Source organism: Thalassophryne amazonica, chromosome 6, assembly GCF_902500255.1.
Source record: "Thalassophryne amazonica chromosome 6, fThaAma1.1, whole genome shotgun sequence".
NCBI classification, from domain to species: Eukaryota; Metazoa; Chordata; class Actinopteri; order Batrachoidiformes; family Batrachoididae; genus Thalassophryne; species Thalassophryne amazonica.
The window spans coordinates 95,062,580-95,075,290 of NC_047108.1; the positions used below are offsets into that span (position 1 = coordinate 95,062,580).

The window sequence follows — 12,711 nt, forward strand, 5'->3', positions numbered from 1 at the left end:
TTTTCCCTACAAAAACAACATATTTTTGTTTGTTTCTTTAGCTGTTTGTTTTTGCAGTGCGCACTGACTGCATGATTGAAGTAGTGAATCTGTACATGGTGTGAAGTAGTGAATCTGTACCACTAATCACAGTGTCCTGATGGCCACTAGAGGTCACTCTTGCTTGTATATTTAATAAAGTCAAGTCCCTTCGGCTGCTCCCTTGTTTGCACTTGGGGTCGCCACAGCAAATCCAAGTGGATCCACATGTTGAATTGGCACAGGTTTTACGCAGGATGCCTTTTCTGACACAACTCCACATTACATGGAGAAATGTGGCAGACGTGGGAGTTGAACCGGGCGCACTAACCACTTGGCCACCACCCCTGCACTTGCTTGTATATTTAAAATATAAGTAATATTGTATCTACTGTTTTCTCTTGTGCAGCTCTTTCCAGCTGCAATGCAGACTGTTTCAAAGAAGATTGTCCAGTCGCGCACCAACAGTACGCTGGTTGGAGTGTTTAGTATTATCCTCGTTTTCATCTCTGCCTTTGTCAATATGGTAAGATCAAAGAAGTCACCATCCCAAAGAGTTGACACCATGCCCACAAATTATCTCAACGTACTGGAAATATTCTCATGCATGCGTGTATGTGACTCTATTTCAGTTTGCCTGTGATACCAAGAGCTTGGTGGAATGTGTCGCTGAGAAGCTGAACACTTCCACAGCTATGGTGACGCCATGTTTGATCCACACCTTGAATGTGTCTACTGAAGGGGGCCTGGAGATCTGTCCTAGCCGAGGTCCCTCCTGTCCCTTTCCTGAGGTGAGCGTTTACTTATGTTGCCAGTTCTTCATTTGTGGAGAAAATGTCACGTTTCCCTTTGGTAGATCTTTTAATTCGTGACTGGCGGATACTGCTGCCCTGTTTGTGTCAGTATTTCAGCTACAGCGTGCTGCTGACGCTGCTGGCATGCTCAGTGTTCCTGCAGATCAGCAGCATTGGGAAGCTGGCCCTCATGCTGCTCATCCAGCTCACCTTCCTGCTGCTGGTCGAGTGGCCTCAAGTAGCACTGTTCGACAACGCGGACCTCTTTGTCACCTCCAATGCCATGTAAGTGCTGCCGGCTGGGGACTCATCGTGATACACAAAATTTTAAGATTCATCAGTATAATGAACTGTTTATATGAGATATTGATAATTTTCCTTGCATGTTTTGATGATTCATACCTTAAATTAAAGCGTACCCTATTTTCCGGATTATATGTTGGACCAGAGTTTTAGTTGTATTACAAAAATGCATCATGAAGAGGAAAAAAATCAGTTGCTTTCTTTTTGAATCTTGGTGATACTGCTTCATGCAACAAGATGCAAAATGAATTTATATATAAGAGAAACAACCCACTGGGGAGGAGAAAATAACAGGCTAATTAATGTTATTGTAGGAAGCACATAGAAGCTTCTTGTCACCACTGAACAGTCTTAAAGAGGGACTAGCTTAAAAATAATTTTTATTTTATCTGATAAAACATACAAAAATATGCATTTTCCACCCTTTGTATGAGTTTTTTTGTTTTTGTTTTTGAACATTAATAAATCTATCAAATTAAAAAAACTGTAAAGAACAGCTCTGATTGGTCAGAAATTTTAAAATTTGGTGTGGTTGACCAAGATCACGCCTTAATGTATCCATGTTGACTTTTATGTGTCAGACGGACTGACAAAAATTTCACAAAGTTTAGGTGCGATCAGCGTGACTGTGTTTGGGTGCATTTGGCTGGCTGCTTGTCTAAAAATAGCGTCTGACTCACTCACTTACAGATGCGTCCACTAACGTGATGGCTGCACACAAAACCAAAGCCAAAAAAACTCGCTGAAAGATCCTGCAGTTCCAACATTACTTGACTACAGTAAGTGTTTAAAAACAGGGCTGAGCCACAGCAAAAATCTTAATCTGACCTGTTAAGCCGTTTCAGTTGGACTCGTCGTGACAGCCTGATGAAAACTTATCAACATCACGCATCCTGAATGTGGACAACGACTTCTAAAAATAGTTCCTTGTTGTGGCTGAAGAAATGTAGCGTTTTAAAAGAAGTACTCCTGTGTTTTCAGCCTAAACCAGAGAACGCTAACGTTTAATAGTGGAAGAGTCGCAGCTGCGCCTCAATCATTCACATGATGTCAGCGTTTATCACAGCGATCACTCAACTCTTCCCGTGATGAAAAAAAAACATCCCGTCATCCACCAGCACGAAAATAAAATAAAATAAAATCTAAAAAAAAGTTAAATTTCTCTGTTTGGCGTCTGTATAAGACGTGAAAGTGTCTCAGTGCTTACGGCTTGCTCCTGCAGTGTAAACACACAACCAGACACTGACGTCACACACACACGCATGTTCACCTCATTAAATGTAAATAAACTTTTTAATTGATTATACATTTTTAAAAGATCATAGTTACGCTTACCTTAGCCTGGCCACCCTTCTTGTTGCGATTCCCACAAAGTGCAAACAGGTGAAATTCTGAGTAGTATGAAGCTTGTTTCCTCTCTTTATTTAAGAGTGTGGTCTTTCAGTTTGAGAACATGGTTTATTAATTTTGCCCATTCTCAAAGACCTACCAAGTCCTCCTCATTCAGATCTTCATCTTATTTTATGGCAGTTGGCATCCATTTTAAAGGTGCATGACTACCACCTTCTGCTCCGAAGTGTAAATTAAACAGTACAGTATACAGAACCATCTTGTAGACTGTGCCATCTTGTGGCCGAGGATGATAATGCAGTATTTTCTGAGATAAATGTTGCTTCGACATATAAGTCGCAAGACCAGCCAAATGAGTAAATAAAAAAGCATGCCTTGCAGTCCAGAAAATACAGTAATAGACTGTGGTGATGTTCTCAATTGCATGCTTGATCAGTAGTGAGTAAATCTCGCTTGACTAACCATGAGCTCCTACCGCCACTGTCAGCATGTGGAGCGTTAAGTGCCTATTCATCCAAAACATGTAAGAGAAGCAGCTTACAGTGCTTGGCTACTGTTTCTGAACACTTGAAAATATTGAGTTGGTGTTTTCTTTTCATGACAACTGAAACATTGTTTTCAGGCAATAAATGGAACTTTGCGTTTTTACGTATAGCATTCTGCAATCGACCTGACAACGCTTCCTGATGGAAAATGCCGCTGTTTATACAGCTTTCCTCCCAAACACAGCTGTCATTTGTGCGAAGCACATTTCAATCAAGACATTAAATGTAGTTTAACACAAGCTATTTTTATTGTTGTAATACTGAATGATTTTTACAATAAAGCCGTGACAAAAATGTGCACACAGTGCATACAGGATTACACAGCTGACGGCACCAGTGTTATCTACTAAATATCATCTTATTGTTCTGACTGTCACATCTGGGACATGTTTAAGGGACTTTTTCCACCTTTCTTTGAGCGACTTACAAGCATTTGTTGCAGTGTTATCCATAGATTCAGTCATGTCCGTGTATTTACACAGAGGATACATGTTGACATTAAACGTCTCTGCTCCCCACGGCATTCTACATGACCGCCTTGCGGAGTACTCAGCGTGCATGCACCTAACAATGTAATAACAGCCTGTTGAATTTTGAAATATAATTTGATTATAGTGCTATGTTGAAGTTTTGCATATATAAAAAACTTGTGCTAATTGTTTTTTTTTTTTTATCCCTTTTCAGTGAATTAAATGAAACTAGTACTCAATGGTAAGATTTTCAATTTATATTTAAAGATCCACTACACTCAAAAATATTATTTATCTTCAGGATTGTTTCATTTACACCAGAGATGAAAAACGTCAGCTTCAGTGAGTAAGGGTCCAGCCGTGTATTTAGGGAATAACCCTGCTGTGTCTGATGATTTGCGGACGTTCGTGCTGGATTTTACGGTCACGTCAGCGGAGCCGGTAAAACGGCTATTTGCAAACGTCGGCAAATCATCAGACACAACAGGGTTATTCCCATTCTAATCCAATTCCATTATTTGCAGGGTTTATTTTTCTGTAAGTAATTCTGTAAGCAACAGCGTCTTCATGCCAAACTGGAAATTCTGTGAGCAGCAGACCCACAGATTTATCCATCTCATCAGCTGCACTGAGTAAATCCATCAATCCATCCATCCATCCATCCATTTTCTTCGCTTATCCGAGGTCGGGTCGTGGGGGCAGCAGCTCAAGCAAAGCTGCCCAGACCTCCCGGTCCGCATACACCTCCCCCCAGCTCCTCTGACAGAACCACATCATCCGCAAACAGCAGAGATGAGATTCTGTGGCCAGGTCTGACCGGCTTCCTCCCCTCCCAGCGGGTCCAACTCACCACCATGGGGATCGGTCGACAGCTCAGCCCGAGTGTCTGCCACGTGTCACAGACACTCTTTACCCGAGTGTCTGTGACACGTGGCCGAAGGTCAGATGATACGACTACAAAGTCGTATCATCGACCTCCGGCTCAGGGTGTCCTGGTGCCACGTGCACTTATGGACACCCTTGTGCTCAATCATGGTGTTTGTGATGGACAAACTGTGACTAGCACAGAAGTCCAACAACTGAACACCACTCGGGTTCAGATCGGGGAGGCTGTACTTCCCGATCACCCCCCTCCAGGTCTCACTGTTGTCGCCCACGTGGGCGTTGAAGTCCCACAGGAGAACAATGGAGTCCCCAGTCGGAGCACTATCTAGTACCCCTCCCAGGGACTCCAAGAAGGTTGGGTACTCTGCACTGCCGCTCGGCCCATAAGCCGAGACAACAGTGAGAGACATGTCCCCAACGCCAGAAAAGTGGAGCGTCCAGCCCCTCTCCAGGAGTTGGTACCAGAGCCCAAGCTGTGTGTGGAGGTGAGCCCGACTATCTCTAGTCGGTACCTCTCAACCTCCCGCACAGGCTCAGGCTCCCCCCTAGCGAGATGACGTTCCACGTCACAACAGCCAGGGGCTGTGAGCGCGGACCGGGCCACCCGCTCTCGACTGCCACCCAGTCCTCTCTGCACCCGACCCCCATGGCCCCCTCTGCAGGTGCTGAACCCACAGGAGGGCGGGCCCACATCGCTCTTTCGGGCTGAGCCGGGCTGGGCCCCGTGGGCTGAGGCCTGACCACCAGGCGCTCGCGCGCGAGCCCCAGGCCTGGCTCCACAGTGAGGCCCCGGCTCCCCCATACCGGGCGACGTCTTGGTCCTTGATTTCGTATCGGTTATGGGAGCTTCTGAACTGAATTGCCCTTAGTCTGACCCGTCACCTGGGCTTGTTTGCCACGGGAGACCCTGCCAGGAGGCACGAAGCCCCCGACAACATAGCTCCTAGGATCATCTGGGTAAGCAAACTCCCCCACCATGATAAGGTGGCAGTTCGAGGGGAAGATCAATCAATCCAGTTAAATGCATTAAATCCACACATTTCAGCACCGTCCTTGCTGCACTTGTTTCTGTCACTCTCAGCTGACGTGCCATTGGTGACAGCGCCATTGGTGACACCTGTGCAGCAACGCGGTCAGGGGACGGAGTAACACATCAAATGTGAAGTGGTTTTAATATTTTGCCACCATCCATGCGATATTTTATGGTCTGAAATCTCACACGATTAACCAATCAGATTTGCGGAAAAAATGTAATTGGATTAGAACGCCTCCTCCTGTGCAGCTAAAGCAAGTGATTTCACTGATTAGCTCATCTTCCTGCTTAAAGAGTTGAACTGGTTAAAATCAGCTGGTTGAGTCTGTGGATGGAACAAATTTGTGGTAGGACTTTTACTCACTGAAGCTGGAGTTACCCACTTCTGATTTTCACAAGACACTATGATGTATACCTCCAGTTTGTTACTGTAGTACATTTTGCACACTTCTCTCCTAAAGGTCATGGATTCCTTTGCAACTACCTGAAATTTGATTTTTTCACATTTTTTTGGACAAGCTCAGTGTCCCATCACTGAAAAAGGCAGCCAAAGCTCCCCCCCAAGACATGGGCCATAAACATGACATCATTGTAAATCTGGCTACCAGCTTCCAATATTTAGCCATGGTGGCTAATAGGTACCACACTTGGCTGGGCAGGTAACCTGCAATGGATTGGTGTCCAATGTAGGGGGAGTTATAGACTCTTATTTGCTTGATGCTACAGTATCTGGGAATAAGCTTGATGGATGTCATGGCATCTTCTGCAGTAATATGGGATTTAATATCTTCTTTTAAGTGGGGGGGAGGGTATTATTTTAACAAGAGTAACATGAAAACTAAAGTAAGACGATATTGGAGTGATGGAGAAAATAACCATTTATTATGATGCCATTAAGTTCTTGAAGAAGCAAGAAGCTTCTTCATTGCATTGCCGTGTTTTGTGCCTTCACATGCAAACCCACAAACGTTTGACCCAGTGCATGTTTTCTGACAAAAACGTTTTCCACACATTATGCAAGTTCAACTGATTTCCCTTTTTATATACAGAGTAGCTGCACTCAAATTTAACAAAATCTTCATCATGGCTCTTTCCAGTATGTAAATATATTATTTATTATGAACTATTTATGTTTGTTTTATCTTTGCACTCTTAGGTCCAGTTTCAATGAAACTGCAAACCAGTGGTAAGATTTCATCCAAGTATTACTTCTGTTTTGACCCTCTCTCATTCTGTACCTCTATAAAAACTGTTAACACTTATTTGTCCATGTGTCGATTATTTTGCAGCACATTTGCTGTGACCAAAGTGTCCCTGAGGGTCATGACCCCTGTGATCCTCACAGTGTTCGTTCTGGCGCTGTACCTTCATGCCCAGCAGGTTGAATCCACTGCACGCTTAGACTTTCTGTGGAAACTGCAGGTACCAATAACATCCACTGGAGGGTGCTATCTTGTCTCTTTAGCGACAATCCCTTTACACTGCTTGCATTAAAAGCAGTCATACACCTGACTCACAAACATTTTTAAGCAAATATTTGCTTTGTTAATTAATGTACATCCACCAAAAAAATCCACTTTCATTCCCAGGCCACAGAGGAGAAGGAGGAGATGGAGGAACTGCAAGCCTACAAACCGTCGTCTCCTCCATAATATTCTGCCTAAGGATGTAGCTGCTCACTTTCTGGCACGAGAGCGGCGCAACGATGAGTTGTATTACCAGTCCTGTGAGTGTGTGGCCGTCATGTTCGCCTCCATCAGCAATTTCTCTGAGTTTTACGTCGAGCTGGAGGCCAACAATGAAGGAGTAGAATGCCTCCGACTTCTCAATGAGATCATCGCTGACTTTGATGAGGTAAACTTTGCAACTATTCTATAAAGCTCCTCAATTGTGTTTCTCTCTATGAATGTTCAAAAGCTGCTTTGTGCTTCTTTATCAGCCTTTATTTATTTTTAATCTCAGATCATTAGTGAAGAGAAGTACAGGCAGCTGGAGAAGATCAAGACCATTGGCTCCACCTACATGGCGGCTTCTGGTCTCAATGACTCCACCTATGACAAAGAAGGTCGTACCCATATTACTGCACTGGCTGACTATTCTATGAGATTGAGGGAACAGATGAAATACATTAATGAGCATTCCTTCAACAACTTCCAGATGAAGATAGGTAGGGGGGGGTGTACTCATGCCTTCTTAAAGACAGCATGTAGAATGTAAGGACATAGCGGATTGATTTGATGGAATATTTATTCTTTAACTCACCAGGTCTGAACATTGGACCTGTGGTAGCGGGGGTTATTGGGGCACGGAAGCCTCAATATGATATTTGGGGAAACACAGTTAATGTGGCCAGTCGTATGGACAGCACAGGTGTACCTGACCGTATACAGGTGAGTGAACAGACTATTTGGCACATGTAGGTTTTTAAATAAGCAGATAGCTCAGTAGATAAGAGCAGTAGAGACCCTGAAACTTTTAATAAACCTGAGTTTCTGGCACGTTTACATAAAACAAACACAATAACAGTGTCTGTAAACGCAGAGAATATATTCACGAGAGTTTTAGGCACAATATACAAAGAGCTTAAGACTGTTGTCCATGTGCAGCAGTTAAAGTGCAGGCTCATCAGAGCGTCTCAATGCATTTCTCCTGTCATGAAATGTTTCCCATAATGCACTGCTAAAACCTTCCAAAATTAGTGCATTACTTTAAAACTAAAACATATAGCTGATATTTTCACTTTATAAAACCCAGATGTGACGTTAATTTAAATAACTTGTCTGGAATTAGTTTGGTTAAAATTTTAACCATAAGATAAAACGTATGCCTGTTGATGACTTGCATGATATGCGGGCGAGTCATTATGGTGTAATAATACCTAGAGTCACTAGGTCTCTTTTGCTGAGAGAAAGCTAATCTGACACAGAAGTGCTGGCTCGTTGTGTCAGTAGCTGCTAGTGTACTGAAATCAATACTAAAAGTTATTGGTTTAGCTTTTATTCTGTAACGTCTGCTAAATTTTTTAGGGGTTTATCCATTTAGCTTTATAAAAGATAACTTTTCAGTTAGCAGATTAACTGTTATCAAAGCTAACTTTTTGGTTAGCTGTGCCCACCACTGGTGACTGCCATCCCGGACTTGGGGGGTGCCCATAGTCTGGTGGATGTGTTACTGTCTGGCACCAGTACATGCTCCCAGACTTGATATGACTTGTAACCAGTAATGTTGGAGAAGAAACCTGTATCGGACTAGCATCCTAGAAGGATACTGAGAACACTGACCCTCACACTTGAAGTGTTTTATAAGCTGGAGCACCATCTTGTGGTTATTAGATTGAAATACAATGTTTTGAGTTATATCGAAACATATACAGTTCATTCTAGCATTACGCTAGGTATGTATAAAACCAGATGGTAGACTTGAGCATTTCTCCTACACTGTAGTGAAATTATGGGTGAAAAATCCATGGATCTCACAGACACTCCCAGATATCATATGTGCAATAGTTTCTCAGTTATTGAAAAAATGGCCAAATAAAATCCTGGAAAAAAAAAACAACAACAAAGTGAGGTATGCCAACATCTGGATCTGGATTATCCATCAGATTTAATGGGGGTGTTCATTTATAGCAGCCAATACTTTCTTCAGGTTTTCTTTGGGTCCATCAAAATTGCTTTTATTTTATAAGATGGTTGTCCTGTTTAGAAATTCATGGGACATTTAAATCTGACTCCTTCCATTCTGCTCACAGGTGACTACAGATCTCTACCAGGTGCTTGCCAGCAAGGGGTACGTGCTGGAGTGCCGTGGTGTTGTTAGGTCAAAGGTAAAGGGGAGATGACAACCTACTTCCTGAATGATGGACTGCCAAACAGTTAACAGCCACGGCGACAGCAGTTTGGGGACGATCCGCCGCTGCACACACACGAAACTGCTGGGCTTGGACTCGCAGTGCGAGCGAGTGGCTGAGAACTACAAACGCCATCACTTGAATCTCAAGCAAAGAGGGGGGAAGACCTTCAAAAGGAAATCGTTCTTGATGAGAAGAAAATGTTCTTGTTTGAGCGGTGTCGTGGCGCGCGTACATGTTGAAGGACAAGTGTTGTTCTCGTGTCTAGCCTCTCTCTCAGGCTTCTTGAAAGATGCAAAGTTTGTTTATTTAATACGCCTTTTAGCCTGTGTCAAAAGAAGATAAATGCTGTACATAAGGCTACTTTTTTAAATTCACTTCTTTTTTTTTTCACCAGTAAATTTTTTGTTTTTATTTTAATTTCACGACTTAGTAACAGGTACTCATGTTTTTTGTTTTGTTTCTGGATTATTTATTTCAATCTTGATGTTTTTTGCAAGAGATCCTTTATGAAAAAATATGAATACATACGTGCACAAATATCCAGTTTATTACACGTTTATGTGTGTATGTACATGCATATTTGTGTGTGTATGAATATATGTATAAACTGAGGAGGAATATATTGACCAAAGACAAAAGTATTTAGGAAAAGCAAGAGAAGACATGTCTGATATGTTCTGGTTAAAGTCAGCGATGATCACAAACTCTTTTGCCCGGCTGCTGGCAGCAAAGGTGCTGCTTTAGTTCCATATAATATTTAATTTTGTCTGACATTTATTCCACAAAGAGTTGATCACATGAACTATATCAGATTATATTGCCTGTAAACATTTGACTAAATTTCTAAAGTCTGTTTAGGAAGGTGATGTTTGGAAATATATATTTTTGGAATTGCTGCAGTTGGGATTAGATCGCCTCTTTTCTCAGATCATTTCAAGCCAGTACACAGCAGCCGCAACTCTTCGGTCCCGTTCAGAGAAGCTTTTTTTTTTGTGTGTGTGTGTTTTTGTTTTTGGTTTAATGAAGGTAATCGGATGAACACGTTGCTCCTGAGCCACTGGTGGGGGTGGGTGGGCCTTTGATTGTGGTACCGCACAGCCTGATTCTTCTATGAAGAAGAAATAGATGAAGGTGAGACATATATGTATAGATTTTTGACTGAATACTGTGCTTCGTAAACATGAAGGGGTATAACTATTTTCACTGTGAGGTTTTTATGATACAGCAAAACTGCTTTCTTGCCAAACATAACTGCTTTGAAGCATGTCTGATTGTGGTATCTTTTATTTATTTATTTCTATCTTTTTGTTTGTTTGTTTTTATCGTAAGCTATTTTGCATCACTTCTGTATTCACCATTTGTATATTCTTAATGTTATTATTATGATGATTCTTACGACTTATTATGCTTATTATAATTCCATTCCAATGAAAACGTTTCAATGACCAGCACGCTTTCTTGTAAAATGCCAGTTGTAAAGCTCAAGCTCACTGGTACCAACTGATCAACTGCAGCTGTTAAATTGTGATGTATGGACGCAGTGTTTCCACTGGAGTTGTTGTGTAACGCTTAATAATAGCCGTTGGCTGCCTTGCAGCGAAGCACCAACGTAATACAGAGAGAATACACTGTGCTTTGGGTTTTTTTTTTGTTGTTTTTAATTCATGCCACTACTGCAGCATTGTAAATCATTTAGTTAGTAACTCAGAGCACATAAAGCCCACTATGTAATGAAAAGAACACTGCATCATAACAGGCCTCCACTTGTGTACTGTTCCAGTCTTTCAATGACGGTGGAATAATTGCTGAGTTTGATTGCCTTAAGTTAATGATAAACAACAGATTAACACTAAAGAAGGAACTGTGCCTGCTTGCTTGCCCTGTCTGGACTGGTGGTGTTTGGGCCGAGAGAAACGGATAAGGGCTCGTTGAGAATTTTCACGAAATGCTCTCGTTCACTTTTTTTTTTTTTTTTTTTTTTTTCTGCCTGTGCATCCAACTCCACTTTTGTGTAACTGAGAGGACTGGCCCTTGCATAGCTCTTCCGCCACATTAACCACTGACCACCAACAGTTGATCAAGTTTGTACCAAAGCCAGCTCGTGCAGCCTTGTGCTATTGGTCCCTCCTGTGCAATGATATTTGGCCTTGGGCATGTTGGGAGCATCAGAGGACAGAACACCTTTGGGGGAAGCGCCAAAGGTCATGTGAACTCTGTGACTAACAAAGAGTGGTTTGCATAAGCAAAGAATTTCTAAAAGGGATAGTTTACAACGATGTGCATTGTATGTATTCTGTTTCTATTAGCTGTCCAGACTTGTGTTGTTAACTTGGGATGTTCTTGGGAGCGGGAGAAGGGAGGAAAGTTGTCCCCCCCACACTACTGAAACAGTGTTTTGCTCAGGCCTGAAAAATCCTTTGTTTTATTTGTACTTTCCAACAGTTGGAGTTGAATGGGGAATGTTCTGAAAGGTCGACAGAAAGGAAGAGATGAGGACTCTGACAAAGAGAAAAATAACATTTCCCCTTGAAGAAAAAATAATAAAAAATATATATATATATATATATAATCAACTTTGTGTCAAACTTGTTAATTACTAATGATTTTGCTTAAAATGTATGTTGCTCACAGTAGCAGCTGGCTATCATTACTTTAAACATTTATGTCTTTGCATATTTGCAACCCAGTCTCACGGCAGTTTGTGGTGGTATTACGAAAAGTACATTAATCTATGGTTTTGTGACGAGGCATGAAAATGGGGTGCTTTTTGTGATGGAAGCACGAACTGTGGGGTGATGGGGGTTATGGTTAGGTTTAGGGGAGGGGGCACATGGCTATGGTTAGAGTTAAGAGAAGGGTGAGGATTATAAATAGCAAAATGGAAAAACTCATGGGGCACTTTTTGTGATGAGGGAAAACAAAAAAACAGACTGTGCTGCATACTTTATATGTCTTTGTTGTACATTGCTTATTTGTATTTTTTTTTTATTTTATTGTTACTATGGCCAAAGCAGATGGTCACAACACTGAGTCTGTTCTGCTTGAGCCTTCTTCCTGTAATCAAAAAACACCTACGAGAGCCTTTCCTTAATCCCTTTTGCCTGTGTTTGATTTAATTTTGATGTATTTGGAAGTTCAGTGTGTAGATAAAATGTAAAACTCACCACATTAAATAGGTACAAGTAAAATTTGGAGGATAATAGAGAAGGCCTCAATGTGGGGGGGTCAGAGGATGGGTAATGGTAAGGTAGAATCTCTGATTTTTACCAGTGAATACTTGTTTCATCAAAATGTGTTCTGGCTCCTAACGTGTTCAATACTTGAATGGACTGGTGTTTGATAGGGTTGTGGAAACCAGTGGCTTCAGTTCCTTTGTTGGTCAAGACAGGTTTACTGACCTTGACTTCTTTGCGGGTGATGATGTGACTTTTACAGAACGGACACCCTTTCATGGATACCA

The 12,711-nt window shown here is 41.9% G+C and overlaps 1 protein-coding gene across 1 annotated transcript in view; it reads left to right on the forward strand.

The window, feature by feature from the left end:
- The window catches only part of LOC117512679 (adenylate cyclase type 6-like), a 133,650-nt gene extending 123,748 nt beyond the window's left edge, over window positions 1-9,902 (forward strand). Inside the window, 12 exon segments of the mRNA XM_034172839.1 lie at window positions 428-544; window positions 651-809; window positions 922-1,097; window positions 3,695-3,721; window positions 6,555-6,584; window positions 6,688-6,820; window positions 6,988-7,029; window positions 7,031-7,252; window positions 7,361-7,565; window positions 7,664-7,788; window positions 9,150-9,213; window positions 9,216-9,902. Of these exon segments, the coding sequence (XP_034028730.1) occupies window positions 428-544; window positions 651-809; window positions 922-1,097; window positions 3,695-3,721; window positions 6,555-6,584; window positions 6,688-6,820; window positions 6,988-7,029; window positions 7,031-7,252; window positions 7,361-7,565; window positions 7,664-7,788; window positions 9,150-9,213; window positions 9,216-9,277 (1,362 nt within the window). The 3' untranslated portion in view covers window positions 9,278-9,902.
- The last annotated feature ends 2,809 nt before the right edge of the window (window positions 9,903-12,711 follow it).